Source organism: Stegostoma tigrinum, chromosome 19 (genome assembly GCF_030684315.1).
Source record: "Stegostoma tigrinum isolate sSteTig4 chromosome 19, sSteTig4.hap1, whole genome shotgun sequence".
In the NCBI taxonomy this organism is placed as follows: domain Eukaryota; kingdom Metazoa; phylum Chordata; class Chondrichthyes; order Orectolobiformes; family Stegostomatidae; genus Stegostoma; species Stegostoma tigrinum.
In genome coordinates, this window is record NC_081372.1 from 22546655 (window position 1) to 22559278 (window position 12624).

Here is a 12624-nt window from a genome sequence, read left to right on the forward strand (position 1 = left end):
TCCTCTGACGGTTCATCACAGACACAAACCACTCTGTAAAAAGATTTCCCCTTGTGTCCTTTCTAAATTTTTTTCCTCTCACCTTAAAAATATGTCTAGTTTTGAACTACTCAACGCTTGGGGAAAGACCTTTGCTGTTCACTTTATCTATGCCCTTCATGACTTTACAAACTTCTCCAAGGTCAACCCTCAACCTCCTTTGTTCCAGTCTATCTCACCTATTTTTATAACACAAATCCTCTATCCTCAGCAACATCCTGGTAAATCTTTTCTGAACCTTGTCCAAACTGATACTGTTCTTCCTGAAATAGGACGACCAAAACTACACTCAGTACTTCAGAAGAGGCCTCACAATGTCCTATACAATCGAACTCCTATATTCAAAGATCTGAGCAATGAAGGCAACTGTACTAAACGTCTTCTTAACCAACCTGTCTACCCTGTGATGCAAGTTATGTACCTGAACCCCTAGGTGTCTCTGTGCTACATCACTATCCAGAGCCCTGCCATTGAGTGTACAAGTCCTGCCATTGTCTGTTTTACTAAATGTAATACCTCAAATTTATCCAAATTAAATTTCATCTGCCACTTCTCAGCCTATTACGCCAATTGATCAAGATCTCTTTATTATCTTTGATAACCGTTTTGACTGTCAACTATGCAGCCAGTTTTTGTGTCATCCACAAATTTACTAACCAAACTTCCTCTAAACTCATCCAAATTTTTGACATAAATTACAAACAGAAGTGGACCCAGTACTAAACTCTGTGCGGGAGTGGAATGCCTCATTGTGGGAGCCACCTCTTGCTCCCCAGAGGGGCTCGAACAGTTCATCCACTTCACCAACACCTTCCACCCCAACCTTCAGTTCACCTGGGCCATCTCCAGCACATCCCTCACCTTCCTGGATCTCTCAGTCTCCATCTCAGGCAACCAGCTTGTAATTGATGTCCATTTCAAGCCCACCGACTCCCACAGCTACCTGGGATACACCTCCTCCCACCCACCCTCCTGCAAAAATTCCATTCCCAATTCCTCCGCCTCCGCCGCATCTGCTCCCAGGATGAGGCATTCCACTCCCGCACATCCCAGATGTCCAAGTTCTTCAAGGACCGCAACTTTCCCCCCACAGTGGTCGAGAGCGCCCTTGACCGCGTCTCCCGCATTTCCCGCAACACATCCCTCACACCCCGCCCCCGCCACAACCGCCCAAAGAGGATCCCCCTCGTTCTCACACACCACCCCACCAACCTCCAGATACAACGCATCATCCCCCGACACTTCCGCCATCTACAATCCGACCCCACCACCCAAGACGTTTTTCCATCCCCACCCCTGTCTGCTTTCCAGAGAGACCACTCTCTCCGTGACTCCCTTGTTCGCTCCACACTGCCCTCCAACCCCACCACACCCGGCACCTTCCCCTGCAACCGCAGGAAATGCTACACTTGCCCCCACACCACCTCCCTCACCCCTATCCCAGGCCCCAAGATGACTTTCCATATTATGCAGTGGTTCACCTGCACATCTGCCAATGTGGTATACTGCATCCATTGTACCCGGCGTGGCTTCCTCTACATTGGGGAAACCAAGCGGAGGCTTGGGGACCGCTTTGCAGAACACCTCCGCTCGGTTCACAATAAACAACTGCACCTCCCAGTCATGAACCATTTTAACTCCCCCTCCCAAGTCTTTAGATGACATGTCCATCATGGGCCTCCTGCAGTGCCACAATGATGCCACCTGAAGGTTGCAGGAACAGCAACTCATATTCCGCTTGGGAACCCTGCAGCCCAATGGTATCAATGTGGACTTCACAAGCTTCAAAATCTCCCCTTCCCCCACAGCATCCCAAAACCAGCCCAGTTCGTCCCCTCCCCCCACTGCACCACACAACCAGCCCAGCTCTTCCCCTCCACCCACTGCATCCCAAAACCAGTCCAACCTGTCTCTGCCTCCCTAACCTGTTCTTCCTCTCACCCATCCCTTCATCCCACTCCAAGCCGCACCTCCATCTCTTACCTACTAACCTCATCCCACCTCCTTGACCTGTCCGTCTTCCCTGGACTGACCTATCCCCTCCCTACCTATACTCTCCTCTCCACCTATCTTCTTTTCTCTCCATCTTCGGTCCGCCTCCCCCTCTCTCCCTATTTATTCCAGAACCCTCACCCCATCCCACTCTCTGATGAAGGGTCTAGTCCTGAAACGTCAGCTTTTGTGCTCCTGAGATGCTGCTGGGCCTGCTGTGTTCATCCAGCCTCACATTTCATTATCTTGGATTCTCCAGCATCTGCAGTTCCCATTATCTCTGTGGAACACTGCTGGTCACAGGCCTACAGTGCAAAAAACAACTTGCCACCATCAAGCCAATTTTGTATCTATTTGGCAAGCTCACGCTAATCCCATGTGATCTAACTTTACTAATTTAGTTTACCATGCAGAATCTTGTCAAATGTTTTACTAAAATCCATGTGAAAATAGTTTACAGCTCTGACCTCATTCTTTTTGGTTACTCATTCAAGTTTTTGAGACATGATTTACCTCACATACAACCATGTTGATTATCCCAAATCAGTCCTTGCCTTTCCAAATGCAGATAAATCCTTTCTTTCAGATGTCAGGTTCACAGGTCTATAGTTATGAAGCTTCTCCTTACCTGAATCATCAGCAAATTACTGTAGGGAAAATTATTACAGTTAAGTGCATGGCTCAGAGATTGGTGTTGGAAAAATTAGTTTCCTCTGATGGGACATTGGCATCTGTATTGGGAAAAGTGGGAGCTATAGCATTGGTACAGTTGTGAGCATTGTATTATAACTGGTGAGTTGTATAATTAGGACAGATTTAAACTAAATAGTGGAAGACGGGGATCAAGGTTAAGTAGATGTGATAAATTGATTCAAGATACCAAGGCAAAAAAGCATGGTAGCAATAAATGAAATGATCACAACATGAGAGGTAGTGAAAGACTACAAAAACCTTAGAGTGCACCATCAGATAAAGGCTTTAGCTACAAAGATAGTAGAAAGAAAAGTAATTAGTTAAATAGAGAAAAGAAATAGAAGGCAAATTGTTTACATTAAATGAGTGGTGGGTGTGCAATTAATGGGGAGAGTGAGAGAGAAAAAGAGGAGAGAGGACAGAACATACAGTTTGTCTCCACCCTCACTGTAGTAATATCTCAGAAATGGTTATGACTTAGGAAGTGAGAAGGAGGGAGGAACTTAAAACAATTACATTCACTGGAAAAAGGACAGTAGGAAAATTATTAGGACTAAAAGCTGACAATTTCTAAGGCCCTGATGGGCTTCGTTCCAGAACACTAACAGAAATGGCAGCTGAAACAGCAGATGCAGATGCTTTATTGTATTTTGGAAAACAACAAATGTGACTTCTCTATTCAAGAAAGTTTGGGGCCAGTAGGGGAAAAGACAGAATGCAGGAAACTCCAGGATAGGTATTTTAACAGCGGAGAGGGCAAAAATGCTGGAATCTTTTATTAAGACTGTACAGCAAGGCACTGAGATCACCTCAATGCTATCAGGCAGAACCACCATAGTTCTATGAAAGGAAAATCATGTTGGACTAACTTCGTGGAGGGTATTGTTGGAAGTAACAAAATTTACACAAAGGGGAACACGCACTTAAATTTCTGGATGGTATTTGACAAGGGCATCATGTCAAATGTTACACAAGAATAAGAGCTCATGGTCAACTGAGTAACGTAGTATGAACAAAGGACTGGATTTTTAACATGAAACAGAAAGCTGGCATTGGTGGATCATTTTCAGTTTGGCAAGGTATGAATACCACAATCAAGTGGTGTGCACAAAATTGGTTTTGGGTCCTCAACTGTTTTCAACTTATATTAACAACTTAGATGAAGCGACCAAATGTATGGCTGCTCGTTTTGCTGATGCAACTGAGACAAATAGAAAGGTAAGTTATGAAATGGCCATGAGGAGTCTGTAAAAATATGTTAAGTGATGTAGATATGTTAAGTGTTAGATGAACTGTAAGGGAGGATAATGATAACTTTCTTAGGCAGAAAGAGAAAAGGAATAATTTATTTAAATGGTAGTGGGATTTAGAATTGAGAACACATCATATCAGCCGAGAATTTACTAAAAACATGGGCCAAGGAGCCTAATTCTGTTCCTAATTCTTACATTTATATACCTGTCCTTTAGATCTCTAAAATATTAATTCACTACATTTTCTGTAGGATTACCAGGTGGTTTTTCTTTTTAGCTAAGGGAAATTTTGAAGAAGAGTGTGCACAGTTCAAGATGAATTCCTGGCATTACTTCTTGGATACTGTTTTCAAGTTATTGCAATGTAATTTGATAAACGCTTTTTAAAATATCTCATTTGGCAAATATGTGTTTGCACAATTAAAACATCCATTTGTAATCATGATGTTGCTCCTATAACACTCTTCAGTTTGCAACTAAATACTACTAAAGTAAAATAGTTTCATATAATTATCGTTGAACTAATATAATAACTTGCAGTTAGGTAGACCTTTAGTGGAGCAGAACATCCCAAGAAATCTCATTTTAAAAGGCAAGAGAGGAAGCAGAACATACCTAATTCAAAGTCAAAATTTAGAGGCATGTTAGTAAAACATGGTCAGAGAAACAGATTTACACTTTATCCCAACAGATAAAGCTGCAAAGCGAAAGCACTGGGTGGGTCGGGAGGTGGGGGCGGGGGGTGTGGAGACAGAGCTTTAAAGTTTTGGTGAGTTTTGAGCTCTAAATCGAGGAGCTTTCATAGAAAGGCCGAGTTTCATGCAAGTTAACGTTTGCAATGTTTATTCAGCTACGATGGTGGATAATATATCAGAATTCACATGGACTTTTCTGCTTGGAAAGGCCACACTGCCAGTCTATTTAATTTTAACCAAAAATATCAAGCACAAATGATAATTTAACAGAAGTAACAAAATACAGTAAAATACAGTTAAAAATCAGCATAAAGGAAGAAAATTATCAGCCCACAAGAGATTAAATTAGCACAGAGATGTCATACAGTTCAATAATCTTACAGATTTTTCAGTCAACAGGCAATTCCTCTGTTAGCCTCACAAAGTTCAACTTCATGGTAAACTGAGCTAAACAGGAATGAAATCTTTAGTTCTTATCCCAGGCAAAAAGCCCCAGAGACTTCAAGTATACAATGGAGCATATTGTGAATTGCATGGCTAAAGGAACAGATGTTCCCACTTTGAATACTTTTTAAAATACTTTGGCTATATATAATTTGATTAGCAGCCTTGTATAAAGGACTTGCTAACCTTAAAATATTAAGGATCAGACAGGCTGGCCTGCTTTCTTGCAGATAATTTAGCTCAAGTCTCCATTTTAAATAAGTCAAAATCTATTATGACTCTAGTTACTTCAAACCTGAGTGAACTAAATACATATTTCTCCTTATGTATATGATACTCTGCATTTGCCTACATGAAAATTCACTGCCAGGTCAGTAAAAGGAGATAAGGAATGCACATAACAAAAGAAAACACGAGATATTAAAGTACTTATGTCCATATTCCATTACAGCATCATCAAAATGTTACTACTGCGGAGTAACTACTAGTCAACGACATATGCATAGCACATAACAATTCTAATTGCCTTCAAACCTGTTTATATCAATGTACAAAAGAATATACTTGTAATTCTACTGTATAAATGAAAGATATAGTTTGTATAATCAAGAACACTGAACTTAAATGGAAATTTCAGTTCAACAGAAATTCTAAAACAATTGTGAGAGTTTGACAAAGAGGTAAAGATCTGTTTCGAGATGAACACTAATGCCAGTACTGTCAACTTTGAAGATTAGGCAGGGTCTGCAGTTGGAAGCCATCACCAGATGCAGCCCTCCATTCTAAAATTTTGATCTGGGGATACAGCATGACAACAAGTTTGCAAATTACTTGTACAGTCCAATCCCAACAACAAATAAGAACATAAAACCAATCTGTGATGCTGAAGAAAGACTTCAGGGATGGCAATGATAAACTTGTTGAACTAAAATAATGACTAATGAGAGAGTACAGATGCTAGCACAAGTCAAAGAATTGAAAGATTGGTTAAGTTGAGAAAAATGACAAGTTGTGCACACATTAGTCATATGATGGCTACTGAGATTGTTATTGTCAGGAAAGATTGATGGTCATACATTAGGATGCAAGCAAGACAGGAAAACACTTAGGTATGAAAGAATGAACAGGGAAATTGCAGAGGCTAATATATCTACATAGGCAAAGTTTAGCAATTATGCACAGTACAGGTTGTCAATTTTCAGACTGAGGCAGGTGGATAAAGAGGCAGAAGAAATTATTTTAACAGGAAAATGACCACACAAGGTAAAGTGCTGCAGGCGCTGCAATTTTCATATGTTCTACCTGCCTGGTATGTTTCAAGCTGAGGTATAAGAGCAGTCTAACAAAACAAAATTTGCAATGTTGCATGTGTGTTGTGGATTCCTCATTGACAGAAAGCATACATACACACGTTCTTGCTAATGCATAACACTCAATGTTTCTGTACATTAGTGGCTCTTTCCAGTTTTGCTTGGATGCAATGGAAACAAGTTGAAAACATTCCCTTGAATGACTGAACAATTCCTCTAATCATTATTTAGGTGCTTTACCAATGACTGCCTTTGCGTTCCTGTTTACCTGAAAAACGTGTGGTGCTCGATGCAGACTTTCCAGAGTCTCTTGGCAGCTCGGTGATTTGGAAGCTTGAAACCAATGGTGCTTTCAAACTGTTCATACTGGAAAATTAAATGAAATATTAAAATAATAGAACTTCTACATTTTCAGTCAATTAATTGAGGAGAGAATGGCTGCTTTCCCTTGACTTCTAATAGTTGTATGTAAAAATCTAATAATGTCATATCAGTTGCTGAGCAAGATGGGGTGGCGTTTATAACAGTGAGAAGGAGAGGAAAGACTGACTCATAGCTGGATAATTAGGGAACAAAGGTAGTAGCTCATTATCTTTCAATGTGGTAACAGCAGAAAGGCTCCAACTGCCTTCACATCTGTGTAAGTATGGTGCTCTCCTACTGGTTACCATGTTATACTTTCTGAGATTGGCACATGGCAAGTGAAGTGCTAGAACATTGAAATGAAGAAACATGGATTGGGTGCCTAATGTATTTTTATTATTTTCTACTTTCAATTGTTTGTGGGCCCTCCCACATAACAACAATCTCAATATGAATGGCAGCATCCTTCGACCCAGCCATGTTGTGCGTTTGGTTACAAATGCGGAAAAATGCTGCAGAAACTCAGTAGATCTGAGAGCCTTCAGCAAGAGAAACAGAGGTAAAATTTTGAGTCCAGTACGGTGGTTCTTCAGAATCCAAGTATTCTGACAAAGTCATACTAAGTTCGCAATGTTAACTCCGTTTCCCTCCCTCTAGGTGCTGCCCGACTTGCTGAGCTTCTGAAGCAAAATAGAAAATGCTGGAGATTTCCCACATCTGCAGTATTTTGCTTTTATTTGGGTGTTTGGTCAGTTAACCCCTGACAAATGGATACTGTGAGACCAAGTTTAAAACAATTAACAGCCTTCCTCTTGAGCCTAAGTTCTCAAGGAACATCCAACAAAGGTGAGAAATGTTATCTACATTCAACAATTTCCAAACGCAACCACGTGACTAAGAATGTGGGGACCAGACAGAATAGCTTGAGTGGGGACATTGCTGCCTCACATTAAAGTTGGCGATTGAGAGAGTTATAGAATTTTACAGTACACAGGAAGGCCATTCGACTCATTGTGTCTGTACCAGCTCCCAAAAGAGCACCCAGCCAGTCCCACTTTCCAGCCCTACTTCTGAAGCCCTCTCAATTCATCACTTTGAAAGATATATCCAGCTTTCTTTTGAAGCCTTCAATAGGATTTGCCTCCGTCACTCTCCCAGGCAGTGCATTCAATATCCAAACAATTCTCGGAGGAAAAAAATGCCCCCTCATCTCACTATTCGCTCTCTTGCTACAATCTTGAAATTGTGAACCCCTAGTTACTGACATACCAACTAGTGGAAAAGAATATCCTTTACCCTGTCAAATTGTTCTTAATTGTGAACACTTCAAAAAGTTGCCCTCTTAATATTCTCTGTTTCAAGAAGAATAAGCACAATTTCACTAACATTTCCTTGTCTCTAAAATCCCTCACCACTGGTATCGTTCAAGTAAATCAAGAGTCAAAGACCTTTAATAAGTCTATCTTAAAGAACAAAGGGGTTTCATGAGCAAATTTCAGAGCTTAGGTAGCTGAAATCGTGGCTAACAATGGTAAAATGAATAAACATGGAAATACATAAGAGGCCAGTATTAGAGAGGTACAGAGATCTGAAAGTTAGAGGGCTAGAGTGCTACCAAGTTTTAGATGCAAGGCTGTGGAGAATTTGAAAATAAGAATATGTACTTTAAAACTGAAGCATGTCCCTACCAGCTGTTCATATAAATCCATGAGGATATGGGACTTCAGTCAAAATTTGGATATGGACGATAGAATTCTTGATTATGTCAAGCTTACAGAAGATAGAAACTGGAAGCATGGACAGCAGAGCACTGTAACAGTCAAGTCTAGAGTGGCAAGTAACTGAATGAGAGTTTAAGCAGAAGATGAGGTGAGGCAAGGTAGGAGATGCATATTTTATGAAAATGGAGATTTATATGAGGTTAGAAGCTCATCATAGTATCACTCGGTGTGGTGGTCGTCTTTTGGCAGTCTCTCGGCCCAGCACGGTGGTCTTTCAGCTGCCCAAACGGTCTTTTGGTCTGGTATGGCCTTCGGGTCTCGAGGTGATTCCAGACCAGTCTCCCAGCCTCAGGAACCTTGAGGCAAAGCACAGTGTAGATTCAAGGCCCAGCACGGACTGAAGGCTCAGTGCCAGTGTGGACTGGGTTGGAAGGACCGTTACTCTGAACTTGTTATTTCTCTATTTTCTAATTTATTTCTACAATCTGCAATGCTGGACGATTTTTCTAATTTTATTTCCTAAGAACTTGTATGCTAGAATCTGTACCTAGACACGTTTGTACCGAAGATGGCATCTTGTGCTATAAGTGGTGCCTTGTAAACTTTTCACTGTGTTCATCTGAGTACATGAGAAAATAAAGCTAATTCACTTCAATTCAATTCAATAAGTATACCAAGGTCGGAAATGATCCGGATCAACCTCAAAAATTGTCAAGAGTGAGAGATGGAGTAAGTAGCAGAGATCAAAGTGTATTCAATTTTCTCAATATTTAGGTGGAGGAAATTTCTTGTCAGAGTACTGGGTACTGAACAAGTAGTCTAATAAGTCAGAAATGGAGGAGGGGTCGAGAGTAAAGTGGTAGAAATAGTCAACATATTTGTGGACCCGGATTTTGATTTTGAATGCCCTCAGGCAGCATGAGGTCAAGAATTGGGAGGAAGTCAGGGATAGACCACTCAGAGGCTCCAGAGATAGCATGGAGCAGCGAGAGTATGGGAAGAATGAAGAATAAAATCTCTGCTTTTGTCATAGTGCCATCCATATTTGAATGATGACTATTTTGCAAGTGATACATGATAATTGAGTATGATCACCAGATGGCAGCCTGACAGAAATGCAAACAGCACTCTAGAAAAATAAGGCATAATGTAGCAGCTGTTTTTTTTTCAGTATGTAAAACACAGCGAATATTCTTTAATGCACAAAAGGTATTCCTGTTTACTTTTCATTAAATTTGTTCCCTATTAGTGTTACTAATTATTAAATGTGTTAGTTTAGAAGGATGTCATTATTTGGAAAGCATATTAATGTGGTGATTCTACATTTGCTTTCTCAATAAAGTAATCACCTAAGCTGCATCCATAAATGGCAAATGAAAAATATTATAACAACCTGAAAATAAGACAGCTGCATAAAGACTACAACACAAGACAAAGATAATAAAATGTGAGGCTGGATGAGCACAGCAGGCCCAGCAGCATCTCAGGAGCACAAAAGCTGACGTTTCAGGCCTAGACCCTTCATCAGAGAGGTCTCTGAAGGGTCTAGGCCCGAAACGTCAGCTTTTGTGCTCCTGAGATGCTGCTGGGCCTGCTGTGTTCATCCAGCCTCACATTTTATTATCTTGGATTCTCCAACATCTGCAGTTCCCATTATCACATCACAAGACAAAGAGCTGTTCTAAACCAGTGAATTTAACTGATGTAAACAAACGGCTTCTTCACTTCAACATAGTTTCTGGATATAGGATTTCATATCAGAACTGAGTTGCCTGAAAATTTCCAAGGTCACAAGCCCCTTAAACATTCAAACAAAAAAACTCTCAGACTGCTCTCTGTTTTCTGCTTAAATCACTAAGAATTATGTACAGACGAAAGGGATGGTGGTTTCCCAGTTAATGTATTGGCTTAACAATGCAAACATCATCTGCTTAAATTTCGAGAGGATGAGTTAGAAAGCTGAATTCAATAAATTTGGCAATTTGGAGCTCAGTGCAAAAAGTATGAAATCTGCAAATGGTTTCTTATAACATTTCAAGGATAGAAAAGTTTTGTCCATGCCTGGTCTGACCTAAATCAATTTGGTTGACTTACAACTCGGTTCTGAAGTGACCTAGCAAGCTAGCCAGTCATATCTTGATTTTCTCAGGGCAAAAAGAGATGGATAATCAATATTGTCTGCATCAGAAACTCCAACATCCTGAAAATTAGGTTTTTTTTATTAAAAATGCATCTAAATTCTGAAATTTGCAGCTAACTCTTAATCAGCTCATGGTAATGCAGGATGGGCAATTAGTATCACCTTGCCATTGTCATCCATGTCCCAAAGCTAAAACAAAGATCGCAAAAATCATGAACATTGATGAATCAAAAGGGATGCGAGAAAAACTTAAATGTATCTAATGTAACAGGAGCATTTGTCAGAATTAGAGACTAAATATTACATGCCACACTACTGGATGATTTTGTGGTGGCTATTAGAGCAGCTGCTGAGGCAATGCCATCATTTACTTGCAAAGCTGGCTATATAGATGTGTCGTCACATTTCTATTAATTTACGATTCTTTTCCACAAAAGCTGGTGAGTAAAGTATCTGCTGGGAATAAAGATATCTAAGCACTGTGTGCTCAACCAGCTTTGTGTTAATTTCTACTGTCTTTTATTCATAGCTTCTCTGCAAATATTTGTTGCGCCAACACAAAACGTAATTCACAAGAGCATTTATTTTTTGTTACTTAGCAGTGCTCCAGGTTGCTGGGTATAATGTTAACAGGGTTCACAATGGTTCCAGAAAGTAGCTCTCTACCACCTTCTCAAGGGCAATTAGAGACAGACTACAAATGCCGTCCAACTAGTGATGCCCATGTCCACAAGTGAAATAAAATATAGCTTCACCACTAGTGCCATCTTATAACTAGTTTTGGCTGAACAATTCAGAAACATAGGATATCATTCAACAAAGCAACACAAACATTTGTACTTTATTCCTCAAATGCAAATGGATAATTATAGAAATTGCCAAACTGTCAAGTATCATCTGTTAAAACAAAAAACTAAGGTTTATAGAAGTGTATTGTCAATGCTGAAAAGACAGAAACAAAAACTGCATAAGACTCAAAAAGACATAGTCAAAGAATTCAAACAATTCTTCTTTCTAATCATTGAATGCCCTGACAGCATTTTTCAATCTGCCTAGTGCAGTTCTGTAAACCTGTTTGGCAGATTACTCTTCTACATCAGTCTCTGTGGGTGATGAACAATGGGCAAAATTTTGCAGCTACCAAAGCAGATACAATTTGCTGGGGAAGGTGATGACCCAGTGGTATTATTGCCAGACTGTTAATCTAGAGACCCAAATAATGTTCTCGGGCTCAGAGTTTGAATCCTGCCATGGCAGATGGTAGAATTTGAATTCATTATACAAATAAATCAACATTTTAAAAAAATCTCGAAGTAAGAGTCTAATAATGACCATGAAACCATTGCGGATTGTCAAGAAAAAGCCATCTGATTCACTGATGGCCTTTAGGGAAGGAGTCTGGCCTATGTGTGACTCCAGGGTCACAGTAGTCTTAATCACCCGCTGGGATGGACAATAAATGTTGGACTAAACAGTGATGCCTCATCCCTTCACTGAATTAAAAACAAAGTCAATCTATGTCACCAGTAGAGGTCACTGAGTGTCTATTTTGAGAAAGGTTAGAGTTTTTCTGCCATTTCTATACATAGATATTTTCAATCAACCTGTTCAGAAATGCTATTGAACACTTCTGCAACAGGTGGGGCTCGAACACAGACCTTTTGGCTTGTAGGTAGGGACACTATCACCGTGGCACAAGGGCTTAGTTGGCTGGATGGTCGTTGAGTGATGCAAACAGCAGGTGTTCAATTTCTGAACTTGCTGAGGTTACCATGACAGACTCTCCTTCTCAACCTCTCCCCTCATCGGAGGTTTGGAGACCCTCAGGTTAAACCACTCTATCTAATGAGCGAGCAGTCCTACGGTCTGCTAAGATAATGGTGACTACTTTTTTTTTTATTTACTTTTATTGTTCTTCGAAGCTTAGCTATTTTTACCATCTGCTCACGACTGTCACCATTTGTAAACATTCTA

The 12624-nt window shown here is 40.3% G+C and overlaps 1 protein-coding gene across 12 annotated transcripts in view; it reads right to left on the reverse strand.

The window, feature by feature from the left end:
• The window catches only part of LOC125461522 (band 4.1-like protein 1), a 279674-nt gene that overhangs the window by 43015 nt on the left and 224035 nt on the right, over window positions 1-12624 (reverse strand). For all 12 annotated transcript variants that reach the window (XM_048550411.2, XM_048550412.2, XM_048550414.2 and 9 more), the window contains exon 10: window positions 6695-6792. In XM_048550411.2, the coding sequence (XP_048406368.2) occupies window positions 6695-6792 (98 nt within the window). The remainder of the gene's footprint in view (window positions 1-6694; window positions 6793-12624) is intronic.